The sequence below is a fragment of the Doryrhamphus excisus genome, chromosome 2 (genome assembly GCF_030265055.1).
Source record: "Doryrhamphus excisus isolate RoL2022-K1 chromosome 2, RoL_Dexc_1.0, whole genome shotgun sequence".
NCBI classification, from domain to species: domain Eukaryota; kingdom Metazoa; phylum Chordata; class Actinopteri; order Syngnathiformes; family Syngnathidae; genus Doryrhamphus; species Doryrhamphus excisus.
In genome coordinates, this window is record NC_080467.1 from 16,313,016 (window position 1) to 16,332,077 (window position 19,062).

General features: G+C 40.5%; 3 protein-coding genes across 3 annotated transcripts in view; 2 read left to right on the forward strand and 1 right to left on the reverse strand.

Moving 5' to 3' along the window:
* The window catches only part of tprn (taperin), a 34,352-nt gene extending 24,787 nt beyond the window's left edge, over positions 1-9,565 (forward strand). The window contains exons 2-4 of the mRNA XM_058064100.1: positions 2,362-2,563; positions 4,329-4,453; positions 5,895-9,565. Of these exons, the coding sequence (XP_057920083.1) occupies positions 2,362-2,563; positions 4,329-4,453; positions 5,895-5,957 (390 nt within the window). The 3' untranslated portion in view covers positions 5,958-9,565. The remainder of the gene's footprint in view (positions 1-2,361; positions 2,564-4,328; positions 4,454-5,894) is intronic.
* Positions 9,566-11,844: 2,279 nt separating this feature from the next.
* ssna1 (Sjogren syndrome nuclear autoantigen 1) lies at positions 11,845-14,078 on the reverse strand. Its single transcript, XM_058064156.1, has 3 exons — positions 13,738-14,078; positions 12,480-12,679; positions 11,845-12,131 (listed from the first exon to the last, which is right to left on the reverse strand). Exons 1-3 carry the CDS (start codon positions 13,787-13,789, stop codon positions 12,039-12,041), a joined length of 345 nt encoding a protein of 114 aa, XP_057920139.1. The 5' UTR covers positions 13,790-14,078; the 3' UTR covers positions 11,845-12,038.
* Positions 14,079-14,600: 522 nt separating this feature from the next.
* Positions 14,601-19,062, forward strand: part of ehmt1b (euchromatic histone-lysine N-methyltransferase 1b) — a 29,293-nt gene continuing 24,831 nt past the window's right edge. Inside the window, exon 1 of the mRNA XM_058064155.1 lies at positions 14,601-14,799. Coding sequence (XP_057920138.1) covers positions 14,698-14,799 — 102 coding nt within the window. The 5' untranslated portion in view covers positions 14,601-14,697. The remainder of the gene's footprint in view (positions 14,800-19,062) is intronic.

Sequence of the window (19,062 nt, forward strand, 5' to 3'; positions counted from 1 at the left end):
GATAAAATCCGATTTACGCATATACCGGATATAAATCCGATATATGCGTAAAACGGACATTTTCCGGTATACGCATATAACGGATTTCGCTTATATCGGACAAAACCAGTGGGAACAATTGAATCCGATATATCCGAGGTTTACTGTATACACATAGTATTGCACAGGAGCATATGCAGGAGCAGATATATTAATTTCAGTGCAATGATCAATGGGTCATAGTGCAAATAATGACTGGTGTATACAGATGAGTAAAGTCACATATGAGTGTATTGTAATGGGTTGTTAAATAAATAAATATGATTGAGGTAGTAACAGAGGCAGTGATGGAAATATTGCACATTTACATTATGCTAAATGTACTGGATCAGTACATTCCTAGAGCCAATAGAAAAGCACTAGACTTTTTTTTTTTAATGGAGCATTCAGAAGAGCTCAAAACATCAGCCAAGGTCAGTTTGCAGACCTTTTTAAATCAGTGATGTCCTTCTGTGAGACGCTTCCAGACGCCCTCGGCTCCTACCAGACAGCCACCTGCCCCGCCTATTGTATATATTCTAGTGCAGCCTGCCAAACACGGGTCTGAACAAAGTGCATGATAGGAGCCCGATTGAAAAGCTCACCTGATATGCTACTGCTGTGTGCAAAGGGCTGTGCCGTGCGATAAGACATTCTAATGACAGACTTATAAGGAAGTAATAAACTGTCATTTTGGATGGCTATAATGACAGTGGGTCTTGTAGGAGAGAGATTAAAGGGATGTCTGTGTTATAATTAAATTTGGGTTTTAAATAAGAACATATCTGACACCCGGGACATACAGTATGTCTTGATTTGAAAGAAATCATTGTTTTTTTTTTAAATCATGGCCATTGCCAACACACATAGTGTGTTGTCATTTGGAAATTAGATTGCATGTTGGTGCGAATTGAGGTTAGCGTTCCCATGCGTCCCGGAAAGCCTGGAAAATGAATCACGAATTTCAGTCACGGAAGAAAAAATATCCTGGAAAGTTATTTATTATCCCCCTGTTTTATGGATGCCAATGGGCATGTCTGTTGTCACCTTATCTAAAATAGTAAGGTTGATCCAATGTTTTTTTTCCCGATTAAGTAGTACAGACAATCTGTCGAACAACTCTCCAAGGGCTGGTTCACCGTATTTTTAAAACAGAAACCAGAAGAAGCGGGGCTCGGCATTACAAGACCCACATCTCAGTCTGGTGTCTGTGAGTTTATCTGCAAGGCCTCTAACATGTAATGTCCCTCTAATGTACTTGTTCCTGATCCTATCCATCTTGGTCACTCCCAATGAGAACCTCTCGTCATCTAAAACAGGGGTCTCAAACACGCGGCCCGCGGGCCAAATGTGGCCCGCAGGAGACTAGTTTGAGGCCCCCGCCTTGATATGAAAGTTTAATGTTAGTGCGGCCCGCGCAAGTTTGATTAATGTTCATGTTAAAGGTTAAATAACTGTTAATGGTTATCCTCCCTATCCGTGTGGAAGTGGTAAGTTTTTGGCTATTTAAGTTTAAAGGAAATAACTTGAAGGCTACCGTTTAGGTCGCTAGCTCTCTAGTTTGCGAGTTAGTAGCATGTGTCTCAAGACCCTGCAGTTGCGCAATATGTTGTAAATAAAGTATAAATGTGACTATAGTCGTGTTTTGTCATGTCTACAGGGCTCTAATAATGCTTTGTTCATTTTAATCTGAAAAAAATAATTTGTCTACCCACCAACTATATGTGGTTTCTGAAGTTTTTATTATTTGCCGTTTTATTATTATTAATTTATTTATTTAATACTGATTGATTGATTTTCTTTATTCTTGATTTGTTTATTTATTTTTCATCTTGTTCATCAATGTTTTATCAGAGCTTTTCTTGTAGAAAATCGGAACCAAAGAACTGAAAAAGTTTGTATATTTTTCTGTTTTTTATTAATGTTTTTTTTTTTTTTTTGGAAAACCTGATGCGGCCCAGCCTGGCCCAGACCCTAGCTCCACTGGCCCCCAGGTAAATTGAGTTTGAGACCCCTGATCTAAAACCTAGTAAATTCGGAAACAGTTACACGAGTACAGTATTTAAAACGCTCCTTACATTAAAGTGACGAAGATGAACTCATCCACAACCACACGAGCGTGCTAAAGTAAGCTAACCCCAATCATGCTCCGAAGTTCCACCAACCTTCGCTGTTTATCACCATTTCAATATGTTTAGTTCGGGAGGAGGCAGTTTCTTGTTCATAGTGATTTTGTGCCGCGATCCGCCAAGTAAATACTTCCCCACTTTCTCACAATAACAGCAACGAGGCTGATTAAAAATGTAGCTCCAAGGTCTAAACACTCTCCTTAAATTCCTCCAGCTCAAGATCTCCTTCAATGAGACGAGTCTCCACAGCACGTACGAGTATCCGTCAGAGAGCAGCGCCTGGGACAGCGGGGATGAAGACAATGTGGCCAAACCGGAGGAAAAGGTTGCCGGCGAACCGCTCACCATGGTCGGACGCATCCACATCCCTCAGCCCACGTTTACAAGCTCGCCCACCCACGCCAACAGCAGTAATGGTGAGCCATTGTTGAGAAACAAATTCATGTAACACCACAGTTGGGGATGGGGTAGCCAAGGATTTTATTGGATCGTAAAACAGTGCTGGCTTGGTGGACTTTGTCCTTGTACAACATATGGACAAAATGTATGTGAGAGATACTGAATATTGGACCGTTTTCATACTGATAATAGCCAACCTTTCCTATTTGATGCAGGTGTTCTCTTGAACACTCTTAATGCACAACATGATCATCAAATATACTGTTCATATAATGCACACAGAACAAGGAACAAGTTTTTGCTCTGTGTCCTTTATTATTATTATTATGTCCGGTATTAAAGGGAACATGGAGGCGGACCGTGGGTGAATACATTAAAATAGACCGTTTCCGCGGGAACCACGGAAGTCCAAAGAAATGCAGCTGGAATGGATGCAGATTCTTTGTGTGTTGGTTATTGTGTGTAGCTGCTCTATAGGAGTCCACAACTCAATACAAAGGGCCGAAAAATGAGCATAACAGGTCCCCCTTAAGCACAAATGTAGTTTTTTTTGGTTCCCGGCGCATTTGAAACAAGAAAATGACAAGAAAAACAACATCAGCAAAATGGGAAAGGAAAGAAGTTTTCCATGTCCTTCCAGTTATGTGGATGTATCGCATGTGCATATTGATGCAAGCGTGGCGTAGCGGTTACCATGGCAACACAGACACCGGCTCCCAGTGCCAGGGTTTAAATGTGAAGCAATTTAACTCTTTTCGTCCTTCAAGGAACAGTTTCTAATATAAATAACTCATAAGCATCAAAAGCATTTTTGAGAAAAAAGTGTATTGTATTTAAAAAAACAAAACAAAACTGGTGATCAGTTATGGTCGTGTTACACCTTGGAAAGCCTGTAAGTGGGAGGATAGTGACCTCTTCCGGACGAGCTCTGAATTACACCAACCACATTGCTATTTTAACTAATATTTTTTATTATTAAAAATACAATCCATCGCACATTATGACAAGAAATGTAAAACATACAGGCAAATAGCCAACTGTTATTAGTATTCATTTTGTTAAAAACATTGTTAAAAACCGGCATTGTAGAGAATGAAGTTGCGTGTTACTGTGAAAGGAATTGTTCATAGTATTTGCATATGTTTTTGTTAAGTAATTGTCTTTTTTAGATTAATGTGCAAAAGGAAGATGTGTTGACCGCGGTGGTTTAATTTGTACCTGCAGGTATTTTATTTTGTTGTATCGTCAAATGACACAATATCTGTTCCGTTCACTTCCTGTCAACCTACTTCCTGATTCACTCCTAAAAGTACCTTAAATGTTTACATGTTCTGAATAAATCTGTTCTGTCAAAGGTGAAGCCTCTAAGAGGCGATACTGTAAGTTGATAATAGGACATGTATTTCATTTTTTCTGATATTTAAAATAATAAATAGTGATGTATGTTGCAAACTGTACAAGTTAATGAGGAAATACAAGAGCCGCCCTCTGCTGAACATTTTATGGCATTTTAGACATTAGTTTGTTCAAGGAAGCAATCTGATTGGTGCAATTGCAGGAAGAACCGCTTAACACGTGACTAAAAGGAAGAATGAACTAAAACGGGAACAAATAGAGACTTTTTTATCCCAGTGTCTGTCTTGCAGGACTTTCTGCCTTGTCTCATCTAGAAGGAACTCGATTATTCAGTAATCTTTAGACCTAACGATGGTCGCCACAGCAAAAGAGTATAGTAATATTGCCTTTTATGCTGTTCTTTTCACTTCCATCCTTCTTCTGCAGACCTCTCCAACTACATTCCCAAGCACTCTATGGACTTCAGCGTGTGGCAGAAATACAAACAAGAGGACAGCGTGAACAAAGAGGAGGCCACTTCCCAGCAGACACAGATGACAGAGGAGGTCATGGTGAGGGGGAGCAACTCACTTTGTCATCCCATGTTTTCCGACATTTTGCACTGGAATTCGTACCTGCATTCTCCTAATGAGAAGGCACAGTATAAACGCCTTCCACCGCTTTGTGCTTTTACAAAAGCAAAAGCACAAAGCACCAATGAACTAAAGCAGGGGTCTCAAACTCAATTTACTTGGGGGCCACTGGAGCTAGGGTCTGGGTGAGACTGGGCCGCATCAGGTTTTCCAAAGAAAAAAAAAATTATATTTATTAAAAACAGAAAAATGAATAAACTTTGCTTTGGTTCCGATTTTCTACAAGAAAAGCTCTGATAAAACATTCCACTGTTCTCAAATATCTTAATTTTTATTTTTCTACACAAAATAAGATGAAAAATAAATAAACAAATCAAGAATAAACAAAATCAATCAGTAATAAATAAATATAATAATAATAATAATAATATAACGGCAAATAATAAAACCTTAAGAAACCACATATAGTTGGTGGGTAGACAAATTATTTTTTTCAGATTAAAATGAACAAAGCATTATTAGAGCCCTGTAGACATGACAAAACACGACTATAGTCACATTTATACTCTTTTTATTTACAACATATTGCGCAACTGCAGGGTCTTGAGACACATGCTAACTCGCAAACTAGAGAGCTAGCGACCTAAATGGTAGCCTTCAAGTTATTTCCTTTAACCTTAAATAGCCAAAAACTTACCACTTCCACACGGATAGGGAGGATAACTATTAACAGTTATTTAACCTTTAACATGAACATTAATCAAACGTAATATTTTTTTCTGGGTACATGATACCATACAGCATCCATATCAAACTTGCACGGGCCGCACTAACATTAAACTTTCATATCAAGGCGGGGGCCTCAAACTAGTGTCCTGCGGGCCATATTTGGCTCGCGGGCCGCGTGTTTGAGACCCCTGGACTAAAGGAAGTATTTTCAAGCATTCATTCATTTTCTACCGCTTATCCTCACAAGGGTTGCGGGGAGTGCTGGAGCCTATCCAAGCTGGTGAGCGTCGGCGTACACCCTGGACTGGTGGCCAGCCAATCACAGGGCACATATAGACAAACAACCATTCACACTCACATTCATACCTATGGACAATTTGGAGTCGCCAATTAACCTAGCATGTTTTTGGAATGTGGGAGGAAACCGGAGTACCTGGTGAAAACCCACGCATGCACGGGGAGAACATGCAAACTCCACACAGAGATGGCAGAGGGTGGAATCGAACTCGGGCCTGCCTGCTAACCACTCGCTGTGCAGCCCCATTTTCAGGCATAAAAATGGCTAAATCCAATTATTCTCCACTGGCCACTAGGTGTCAGTAATGTCACCTTTATAAAAATATTCAATTTTTGTCCGTGTGTTTGTTGATTTGGTCGAGACGGTCTAACCGTGATACATTTTTGTTATCAGTTGACACCTGCAGACAGTTCATCCCTGTCGGACTACAGCAGCGAGCCTGCTCTCTACTTCTGATCACTCCAATTAATCAGCTGGACAGTAGCACCTCCTCGCCCGCAGGAACCACACGAGATGGCCTGCCACACCAGGAACTGAACCACTTGGAACAGAAAGACACTCCAAGCACACGTCCCTGACACCTTCAGGGAACACAAGCCATGGTAGCACCACCACTCGCCACGCAATCACACTCCTCCAGGTGATTCCTCTCCGACAAATCTACAAAGCAGCTGGACTGCCTTTTTCCCCCCTCAAATGACGCTGGACAGTTGATCTGTCACATCATCAAACCCAAAGAAATTGATAGGCTGGATTTGACCTGTGAAGCCCCCCCCCCCCCCCCCCCCCCGCAAACACTTCATGGTTTGTGGGACATTTATGGGACTTTTAGCGCAAAAATCTGCCAATGTCCATGTGGAGGTGATGCCACAGTGACAGTGTTAGCATGGAAATGTTAGGATGACCTCCAAAAACACGCAGGCTGTGTCTCAAACCCAATACTTGCGTCACTACGCTTTAGTAAGCATACTGTGTACTTAACGATTTTCGATTTTTGACAGCGGAGGCTATCCCAAATTGATTCCTGTCTTTGCGCACTTACCATCGCTACTTTCCATAGTTGCTTTTATTTCAGGTTAGCTCCGTAGCCAAAATGTACTGTGCAACGTGTGGGCACTGACAGTGCACTGCATTTTACCATACTTATGCACTCAAAACGGCTAAGTCTAAGTAGGGAAGTGCACAAATGGAGACAGTCTGTATAGACTAAGACTATGAATACTATGAATACAGTGACACACTTAGTTACTGAGTGCACAAATCAATTCATGTTGTCACGCACTTACCAAACATGCTGACTGCAACATTTTACCAACTTCTTCTTCTGTTCTTTTTCAAATTTGGAATTGCAACCACTTCAGTTAGTCTCTGCCCTTCTAATATGGTGGTATGTAACCGGTAATGAACTACCGTTGTTGCAAAAGTGACCACTGCATTACTTTCATCCACTCCGTCTCTCCTTTTTACTTGGGAATTGCAACCACTCGAGTTTATGCCCTTCCACTATGTAGCCAAGCTGCTAAGTAACTGGTAATCAAATAGACGTTGCAAAAGGACTATCGTATTATTTTTACCCACTTCTCTCCTTTTTTGCTCTTGGAATTGCAACCACTCATTAGTTTCTGCCCTTCTACTATGTAGCCAAGCTGCTAAGTAACTGGTAATCAAAAGCTGTTGCAAAAAGGACTATTGTTATTTTTACCCACTTTTCTCCTTTTTTACTCATGGAATTGCAACCACTCATTAGTTTCTGCCCTTCCAATATGTCGCCAAGCTGTTAAGTAACTGGAAATCAAATACCTGTGTTGCAAAAAAGGACTATCGTATCATTTTTACCCACTTCTCTCCTTTTTTACTCTTTGAATTGCAACCACTCATTATTTCTGCCCTTCCAATATGTAGCCAAGCTGTTAAGTAATTGGTAATCAAATACCGTTGTTGGAAAAAGGACTGTCGCATTATTTTTACCCACTTCTCTCTTTTTACTTGGGAATTGCAACCACTCGAGTTATTTTCTGCCCATCCATTATGTAGCCAAGCTGCTAAGTAACTGGTAATCGAGTACAGTTGTTGCGAAAAGGAATATTGCCTTATTTTTACCCACTTCTCTCCTTTTTACTTGGGAATTGCAACCACTCGAGTTTATGCCCTTCTACTATGTAGCCAAGCTTCTAAGTAACTGGTAATCAAATCGCTGTTGCAAAAAGGACTATTGTTATTTTTACCCACTTCTCTCCTTTTTACGTGAGAATTGCCACCACTCCAGTTAGTTTCTGCCCTTCCACTATGTCACCAAGCTGGTAAGTAACTGGTAATCAAATACCCGTGTTGCAAAAAAGGACTATCGTATTATTTTCACCCACTTTTCTCCTTTTTTACTCATGGAATTGCAACCACTCATTAGTTTCTGCCCTTCCAATATGTAGCCAAGCTGCTAAGTAATTGGTAATCAAATACCGTTGTTGGAAAAAGGACTCTCGCATTATTTTTACCCACTTCTCTCTTTTTACTTGGGGATTGCAACCACTCGAGTTAATTTTCTGCCCATCCATTATGTAGCCAAGCTGCTAAGTAACTGGTAATCGAGTACAGTTGTTGCGAAAAGGAATATTGCCTTATTTTTACCCACTTCTCTCCTTTTTACTTGGAAATTGCAACCACTCGAGTTTATGCCCTTCCACTATGTCGCCAAGCTGTTAAGTAACTGATAATCAAATACCAGTGTTGCAAAAAAGGATTATTGTATTATTTTTACCCACTTCTCTCCTTTTTTACTCTTGGAATTGCAACCACTGATTATTTTCTGCCCTTCCAATATGTAGCCAAGCTGCTAAGTAATTGGTAATCAAATACCATTGTTGGAAAAAGGAGTACAGTTGTTGTGAAAAGGAATATTGCCTTATTTTTACCCACTGCTCTCCTTTTTACTTGGGAATTGTAACCACTCGCTAGTTAGTGTCCACCCTTTCACTGCATAGCCAAGGTGCGAAGTAACTAGTAAGTGTCCATCACTGCACACTCACCAGTTTGGCTGTTCTGACTGCAACATGTGGGTAACGACACCACTTTTTGCCGTATTTTCTCAGTGTGTACAAGTACGGAAGTGCACAGCCTTTATAGACTACAAATACCACTTTTAGTACAATTGAATAAAAGTGCAGTTTACACTGTGTAATTAGTCCCTGAGTGCACAAATCGATTAGTGTTATTGCACACTTACCAGAGGATGACAACTGCAATATTTTACCCCATTCTTCTTCTGCTTCTCTCCTTTTTAATTGTGAATTGCAACCACTCAGTATATCCAAGGTGCTAAGGCACTGGTAAGTGTCCATCATTGCACACTCACCGTGTTGACCGTTTTGAGTGCAACGTCTGCCTGGTTCGTGTCACTGTGAACATACTCAAAAAGCTTACGAGTACCACCGAACAAAGTGCGCACATTTGAGACACAGCCTGATGGTCGCATCTCCTCACTTCCCGTAGAACAACGATGTCGATGTCGAGTGCCACAAGTAGTTTTTGTACGTGCATGGTTTTAGTTGAAGCAACAGCTGGTTGTTTGTCTTTTTACTCCAAATGCTTCCTTATGCCTTTTTTTTTGCTTTTTGTATCTTTTCATGACAAAGCGTGTTTGGTCCAACAGGCAGGTAAAACATCTTCAAGGTATGAAATCAATCAGCATGCACCCTGGAGGAGGTTTTGCATCAGTCCGTAGCGCTCATTTCTTTCTTTGACAGAAGCTTGAACAAGTGACCTTGGGCCAAAAAAAACAAAACAAAATGTCTGTGTTGCTGGCGTTCCAGAAACGTGTCGTCCTCGCAAGCTTCTTCTGTATTTATTGCTTCTCAGTGTTTTGCATGTCTTAAGACCTGCTTATGTACAATGTTGTGGGTTTTTTTTGTGTGTGTGTGTCAAGGTAGAAAGATGCACGGGGACCTCATGTACTCTCACATTCCACGCAGAGCAAGAAAGCTGGTTGGTCCGCTAGTTTTTTTTTTTTTAATGAATGGGAATGCACCACCAAGTCCTAATGCCAAGTGATTCAAGTCGTTTATTTTTTACTCTCAACCAGTATTGTTGTACAGTTTCATTGTAACACCAGATGATCATACGTAATCTTTTGTTTGTTTTTCTTTTTCCGGTCTTGAATGTTGAATTTGTTTAATCCGTTGAGTGGATGACAGGAAACACTTCAAGCGAAGGCTTTGTCTTTGCTGTTTTATTTGACAGCTGATTGTAAAGATGAATAACAAACCAGGACTCCTCCCATTCTGATGAAAATTCAGGTGTTTTTTATAGCGGAATGAAAGGCATGGTGTGGACTGTACACAATGAATGCACTGCCCATGGATGCAAAGTCCACTTTTGCACACTTTGCCTTGACTCTTAAATCTGATGATTGACTGATTGTCCTTTTTCTTCCTTCCTTCATCCTTAGAGCTCATCCACACGCCAGCAATTTTTAAGCTGTTCGCCACAAGTCATATACTTTGTATTTGCATTGCAGTTTACACGCCGTGGTCGTCTTTTTTTTTCCCACATATTGAATGTATTTTTGATCTCCAGCTGTTGTAATAGATGGTAAGGTATAGTCTAATTTTAATGCACGGGTGTCCAAATTATGTGTGGGGTTTTTTTTCCCCCTTTTTAAACGAGAAAACTAACAAAAAGTTAGCTAAAGTAAAAAAAAATAGTGATTTTATGATATATTACAATAAAGTCGTAATGCTATGAGGAAAAAAAGCCCTAAATTGAATTGTATATTGTAATATTAGAAACAAAAAGAAGCAATTTTGGGGGAAATTATGTCATAATATTTTGAAAAAAATTACAAGAAAAATTAGGTGGGAGGGAAATCATAGTAATAATATGCTTTGTCACCTATAACAGACCTGATGCCTTTTGATTGGCTGGCGACCAGTCCAGGGTGTACCCTGCCTCTTGCCCAAAGTCAGCTGGGATAGGCTCCAGCATACCTAATGAGACCCTAGTGAGGATGGATGTTTTGATAGCCTTATTTGCATGAGGAAATCCAGCAGAGGGTGCTGTCTGACAAGTCAATGTTGATAATTCAACATTTTCCTGCAGGAAAATGCTTTGACAAGACATGATGTTGTGTAACTATGCCGGTGTTTGATTCTTAATGTGTAAAACTGAATTTAAAATGTGCTTATTGACTACGAGACACATACGATTTAGAGTATCAAAAATATATATTTTTTTCATTCTTGAGCATATTTTATGGTTGAAACATTGAAAGTTTTCCGGGTAGCACACTATATGGCATGTACCTTGTTGTGTGCAACTGTATATTTACCACAAATCATCCTTTAGCTTGCCAATGCACGGAAACAGGAAGTCAGCTACCTTACCTGTTTATGATGTCATCAGCAGTTGACACTGTAGTTCTTTGCTAACGAACAAGTTACACCACAAAACCCCTTTCATTCATCATTTCTATCTATGGTGGATTGGTTTTTGGCTGCTGTATAAAATTCTAAATATCATTATGGCCCGTGCATGCTTGGTTTGGACACCCTTGGCTTAGCATATTGGCAAAATTCTGGTTTCTTAGACATTAGTCGAGCTCATCAGTACAATTATTATGAAGCAAAACAGTTAGGGCATATTGTGCTGCTTTGGGATTAAAACTACCAAATGCGTTGTTTAGCTCCAACCAGAGCTGCCTTTCTTCTTCGGAGGACCAAAAGCTAAAGACTTCACACAAAGTTGCCACAATTTAACAAAACACCAGCAGTAACTTTTTCAATGAGCATGACAAAAAAAAAAAAACGACCCAAGAAGCGTACGCACTCTGCAATGCAAAATGCACAGCTTGGTGGTGACTCTGTGGTAGAAGGTCCATCTTGTCCACTTTTTCATTCTTCATGTATGCAAGTATGAATTGCCTCAGATATGTAACGTTATTGTCGATGAAAATTTGAACAGAAGTGATGTCATACCTGTACAGTTAAATAAATTGAAAAGTGTAACAACTGTAAATATTTGTGCTAGTGTTTATCAATGATCCTCACCGTTCAGTTCTGGTGCAAAGTATGGACCAAAAGAGTGAGGTGGTTCCTCTGGAAGAAGTCCTTTGTCAAGCGGGTAATGTCAACTGTTGACCAGTTGAAAAAGCCGGTCATTACCACATTACCACCATCAGTTATGAGGGATAACAGTTGCCGTTTGACGCCCCTGCACAACATATGAAAAAGAACCCCCTCCACTGGGCCGTGTGGAAAACATCACATTTGAGCTTGTGTCATGCCCGTAACATTCGAAGCCATCAAGGTTACATTTTTTTCTCTCTGTGTCAGTAATATTAATGAGACACACAAGCACCAGACATCCATTGCCAGAACAACAGGCTTTTATTGCCGGTTTGAATTATCAACAAACATACAATAACCAAGCTACCATAACCCACACAAAGCTAAAACTCAACTCTGAACCCCCAATGTTACTTTTTAATAATTTATTGGTGTAAAAACTACATAATTAAAAGGTTTTTCCAGAACCACTTATCGTACATTAGTGTTCTTTTCTGCGAGGTTCTGTGACTTTACTGAGGTTTCCTGCCTCATGTTTCAGGACGCTGAGTAGAGACTGGGAACTCTCCAAGATCTGTGGGAGTAGAGGAGGAAATGATATGAAGTATATCCTGTCGACCAGCGTAAAACATCAAGCAAAAGTGCTTTGTTGTTCAGCATATAGCAAACATAGCACAGAGCAAAATGTTCCATGCTCCCATCCACATAAAAACATAACTAAAGATTCTTAATAAGAATTGGAGGCTCTGAACTACTGTGGTCCACATACCAAAAGATGTAGCATCAATAACAGTCAAACATTTCTCGCAGTCTTGTGACACCCTTTGTGATAATAAAGGATTTTCAACCAAAAGCATGGGTGCATTTTGTTAGTTGTGGAATGGGGAATGAAAAAAAACATCTGAGAATGAGACAAAAAAACCTTGGTGTATGCGGACTCGGTTTCTGCAATGGTGCGGTCGAATGTCGCGCGTGCAGCCAGTCTTTGTGCGAGGCTTTCATTGACTCTGCTCAGCTTCTCGGACAGGATGCCGATGTCATGCTGTAGTCGCTCCCTCTCCTCTTCCTCCAGCTTGATCTGACGGTTCAACTCTTCCCGCTTGGAGCACAGGTCGTCGATACCTGGCGTGGACAAACGGGAAATAAAAATCCTAGTTTTATCTGGATAGCCTCAGACTGAGGTTTAAGGTTTGTCAATCACAAAAAAATGACTGAATTTAGTTTATTTTTCTTGATATCAATCCATATGATATTCTGGATGTGGATTAGGGCTGCGCCATTTGTAGTGGTTAGTAGGGATGCTGCAATTATACAAACATTTTGGACTTTTTGTTTGACATTTCCTGTCGCCACTGGGTGGCACTGAGATGAATTCACAAAGTGAGCTATGCATACCTTCAAGGTGTTGTCTTCATTATATGTACCAATTATGAAGAAGACCTGACCTTGTGGAGACGAGTTATTAATGTTTACACTTTTGTTCAAAGTAACGTTAGAATCAAAACAAAGTTTGTCACAATGCACCGCCCACATTTTTTGGACTCGCCCGAAGTCAGCTGGAGCCAGTGAGTTGTCATGCATTAGTGGTGGGCAAACCCGGTTATTTTAGTGAACCGGATAATTCCGGTTCATTCAGTAAAAAGATCTGTTCATTTCGGTCAATTGGTCGTTAGCCTTTGATCTTCCCCTGTGCATAGACCCGGTCAGCCGTGTGGAGTCAGTCCGTTCACTCATGTTCACGTTCGTTCCGACTCAACGGCGCAAAGACACGTGATGACGAGTGGTGTGTCGGTCATGAACGAATCAGTTAAAATAACTAGTTCTTTTTTAGAACTGAATGAACGAGGTCACAGACAGTGTCGGTCAATCTCTTTCAGTCTTTCAGTCAGCTAACCCCACCCGCGACGATAGGATAAGACAGGCAAACGTCCTGCAAAAGGAACGGTGAACTGACTCTCCAGACAATCAAAAAAAACATTTTCAACTAAACGTACTGAATGGGTATTTTAGAGGCGGTGACCTCGTTCATTCCGTTCATAAAAAAGAACTATAGTTCTTTTGACCCGTTCGTTCATGACCAACACACCACTATCATGCATGTCAAAACATTCAAAACGGGAAAAAAGTCGCGGAATAGTAAACATAGCAGTTGAAAACGGGCTAATAAATAAATGACTTACACTTTACGAGTTCGTTGTTGTATGTCTGCAGAGCAGCAGCTTGTTGTGCCATGTTGGCGTCTGTTGACAACCGATGCTAACGTTCAAGATGCAAACAAAAGTTCTCTCCGTTTAAATGAGTGAAAAGCTGAGGGGCGGAAGTCGGCCAAGCCTTACTTATTTTCCCTCTCACGAAGCACCGTAAGCAGTACACCGTATATATGACTTTATAAATAAAATGGTACTGCTCCAAATAGTTTCTATCAAATAATAATGACTTATGGAAAAGAATCACTTCAACTAACGTCTTCGTTTTATTCTTCTTCTACTGCTAGCGCTTCTTCTTCTTTGGTTGTTTTTAATGACCGGTAGCAACCATGACTTTCTTGATGAACAGCGCCACCGACTGTGTCGGAGTATATAACAAGGACAATATAATTTACATGACTTTTTTTTAAATGAAATGCTCACTATGTTTGTGATTCCTATCACAATCCAAAAACATGCTAGGTTAATTGGCGACTCCAAATTGTCCATAGGTATAAATGTGAGTGTGAATGGTTGTTTGTCTATATGTGCCCTGTGATTGGCTGGCGACCGGTCCAGGGTGTACCCCGCCTCTCACCCGAAGCCAGCTGGGATAGGTTCCAGCATACCCGCGACCCTCGTGAGGATAAGCGGCATAGAAAATAAATTGACGGATGGACGGAAAGAAGATCATAGTTTTTGCTTTTGTTTGCTTATTTGTAGTATTGATTTTATTTTGTTCTAGCAATTGCAGGGATAAGGCAATATGAGGGATAATGGTAATATTCTGTGGTTATATAATTAATATATCTATAATTGCATTATTACAAATCATGGTATTGTATAATTTCTTCACTCACTGAGGTATTTATTCAACATTATGTTTAATATTGTGGTCAATGTTTGTATCGTACACTAAAGACAAATTTAGAGTTAAAGCCAGTAGATTCTTTCATGGCAGAATCGTTTCATCTCGACGGGAAAAAACGGATATGTGACGTCATTCGGTGTGGGCGGGGTTTAGGTCCAGGCACCATGGCTTCGGTAGAGACCGAGGTGAGTGAGTGAACCTTATCTACTGCAAGCTTGTGACACTTTTTCCGCTCCTTTCCCCGTTTCGAAAAACGTATTTGACCATTGTGAGCGGGGACCGCGTGGCCAAGCGGGAGAATTGTCTTAGTCGCGGCCGTCGGTGTGTTGTCCATTTCCCGCTGCCAGCCGCTGGTCTGCTGCTTTTGTGCTTACCGGAGGGCAGCTTGAATGTGTAGGAAGATGCTGCGCCCTGGAACATGAATTCTCAGTGCGGGCACGTTTTATGCAATTCTCTCTATGTTGCTCATACATGGTCCAGGCTCGTGTCAGTGCCCTGCTTCTTGCTTGTGTTTCAGGCTTCAAACATGAACCATAGCTACGCCTCCTTTAGCCTTTAGCTGATTTACCGGTGTATGGTTGCTAATCGTACACTGCTGTGTAGCTTGTTGCTAAGTTAGCAGACTGCACAAACGTGTCCACAGTAGCGAATAAGACTGACTACATGGCTTAGCATCCCCGTCAGATGAAACGGAATTGACATTCCGTTTTAGTATTTCGAAGACCACTACATGATATTTGACTGGATTAGCATAAATATGATAAACACTGTATAGCACAATGCTAGCTGCAGGAAGCTCAGCTAAGATGCCATGTAAACACATGGCGACTGCCCCCAAACCTCTAACGTTCCCAATTTACATTGACCCAACTCTGATTAGCGTCCATGAACCTGAGTATTCGTGTATTTTTCCTTTTTCTATGTGCCCGATGGTGTGCTGGTGTACAGGCAGGGGTCATCAATGCAGTATATGTTGTGACGTGCTGACTTAAAGATGTGGGGTTCATCTTTTGATGGCATGCTTATATGCACTAAAAACTACGAGTTATTGCATACATTGTTTATGTAAAGTCTAAATACTAATACTTTAATACTTTATGTAAATTCTAAATACCATAATAGAAAATTCAGATGAACACACACATTATTCAACTGGAAATATTTCTTTTGCATGTATACTTATCTATCGATCAGTCACTGAAGTGGGATTTTGCATGTCTCCTTGGGGCACTAATGGTGCAGATTTGACAACATACATTTGCAAGAGAAGAAGAAGACAGAGGGAGTGGGGCATGTTTACACCAATATAGTCATTGCCTTAGCCAAAGTAGAGATTTTCAAAACCTCAGACTCAGTGTTTGTGTCTAACTAAGGGTGTCCCAATCCGATATTGATATCAGATATTGGTCTGATATCAGCAAAATTGGCATGCCAATACAAGCAGTTCATTCCAGACACAGATCCAGCACTGTTAAAGAAGTTGCAGCCGAGTGCGAAAAGTGTCATGCACAAATTTCCCATGGTGTCTCAGGACCCTGGAAATTTAATACGACCGACCTGACTGCACATTTGAGCAGCATCACTAAAATCGGCAAGAGGATTTTCGAACTTGCAAACATCTAATGCTGTTTGAAACATTAGCAGTGGGTGAGAAACTACCATGGGACAGCAAAAAGCCATTGGCTCCAACAGAAAGAGTGGTGAGTCATGTTAGGTTTAACCGCTTCATTGTGATTTACGTGTTAAAGCCATTGTGTATTATATCATGTTTTTAAACCTTATTTGTCAACAGAACATGAAGTTATTGACTTGTGTGTCCAACACACGTACATGTGAATTGTAAGTTGCACGGGCGATGAAAGGAAACAATCATGACGTTTCCTGGGTTCCATGTAAATGTTTGCTGATTTTAAAGCTAATGTACTCATCATTGTACCTCCAAAACAGATATTTGTTGATGAATATCTGTTGATGATCAGATATTATGATTGATCACGTCAGTTGTGTCATTGCCGTATGAGGTGTGCTAAGAAACAGCTTGATGGTGCCATCTACTGTATGGGTTGTAACGATAATCTACACAGACAGTCCCATTATAATGTGTTTCAGGGTGAACAGTTGAAAAACTAAAGCAGTAATCTCAGCTATGCATGTTAACGTATAACCAACATGCTATGGATTAAACCACAAGCATGATAAACTCAACTGGAAACCATTGGACATCCATTGGAAACCAGTTGCCAGCCTGTATATGTTACCATCGATTGATCATCGGAGCCGGCAATCTTGGCATGCGTCAGTCTCCACTGCAGAAGTTACATTCATGGCACATTCAATGATCATTTATTGTCGCTGTCCATGGTATATCACCAAAGCTTCATCAGCCATAGTCGATCTGAAGTGAGCTAATATTAGTATACTGTACATGCAATGAGTTATGTAAAGAGCTGGTACATACATGCTTTCATGTCCGTATTCCTTCTTAACCAATTGCAGCTCGCTTCTGTTGATGTGATGTAATAGATCAATGCAAAAACCATACATTTGCTTGTGATTAAGGAAGATGTAGTCACCAATGCATTTCTAACTGCATATGTAAGATACTTTTTATAGATAAGCAACTCTTGCTTTTTTATGTTTTAATCTATCATTTATACCAGAAAGTAATTTTCTTCTCATCAGATGACTTTATACTGGTATATAACAAAATATCGTCCAATCCCAGAAGGTTCCATACCAAAATGTCCAATTACGTACCATGTACCATTGCACCACTAGAAGACACATATATTTATATTTTGGAAGTAGTTTGGGGCCTCTATGCACACATAGAGGGTGTTCCAAGTTTGACAACATGCTCCCAGTATGGGAAAATCTAATGTTATTTTGTGGACTTTCTGAAACCAATGATATCCTTGCACTGTCGCCCTCCCGTGCCCAAAAGTGACTGGTCATGTGCTTTTGCTGTAAAGCCAATATAATATCTGAATAATATATTTTGTCTTATACTCCAAAGTGACATGCGGATGTAATTCTACTTCCAGACATGCGGAAGACGACTGACCTTATGTGTATGAGTTCTTACTTCTTCTATAGTATTGGTGTGGTATGTGGTTCTGTGGTGGTTTTCACCCGAAAAAAAACCTGCATCTAAAAGTAGACTGTTTTTTGGAGTCCTTTGAAGTAGATCTGTATGTCGACATGTTGGGCTGGGATTTCTGAGTGATCTTCTGTTTCGCCATTTTTTTCTGTCAAAATGGAATTCTTAATTCATGGAAATGACTTGCATATATATATATATATATATATATATATATATAAGTCCAATTTTCCTTAGTTAGAAAGGATGTCACCCCAAACTGGAATCTCTATAAAGGGTGTGGTCATGCTTAGACCAGAGACGGTTTTTATTTTTGTCCCTGGCTGATTGTGTATATTGTCAAGGTAGACCTGACTTCTCTGGCCTCTTGCAGCAGATCTGGATATCTCGTTGCTTAAATCCAGGCCTTTTCACATTTGGAACACCCAGCAGCATCATGGGATTGGACATTGGCGTACCTTAGTGTTGTGTGAATGTAATGATGTCATTTTGTCTTTGCAAAATATCCATTATTTGGAACACTTAATTGTTGGAGCCTTGATTTTGCTACACTTGAAACTAACTACGTTTTACTGTAACTTGTAAGCAATATTTGGACCTTGCTGCTTCATATGGAAGGGCCCTTTGTCTGCATCAATGAGCTTCTAGACCTTGATGTTCCCCACCTAGTGGGAAACCGCTGCAATGGCCGCATTGTGTCGGTAAACAATCCAGTTGCGAAATGGCGGAGATCTGCAGACAGGCTTCTCTGCCTCCCTTCCCCCTTCATCCCTCCTGATATAGCAGATGTTCATTTGTTCACCACTAGGGGGAGGGATGAACACAAGGTTTTTTTTAGGACTCAAGTCATCGAAATGATGAAATGATGGATTCCTGTTTCCTTCACACATCAAATCTAAGCAGGTCCTCAGTGGCTAGACCATTGATTGTCTGACTGTTGTCTCAGTCTTTGGGATACACTTCAGGTTCTCTGTTGGCTCTCAGGCCTGACCTTGTTTCTGCCTGACAAGGTGCTTGCTTGTCCTTGGCTCAGGGACGCACTGAAGTATGCTCCTGCAAATCTGTCCGGAAGACTCATTTTTGGGCGCACTGTTTCGACCTGAAAAATTTGCAGTCTGTGGCCTCGGAGTGAAGGCTGTTACTGGATGAGTCAGGAAACTCACGTCTTGATTGGTCATCTGTTGGTTAAGAACAGAAAACCTTCAATATTGCTGCAGTTTTGCCTGCTGAAATTGTCCATTTCAGTCCAGTTTTACAGCGGTAACCTAGTCTAGATTATGTAAATCTATCTTCTTTAGACATTTATACCCAAAGAAGGTTTGGAAGACAGAGAAAGCTATAGGATGTG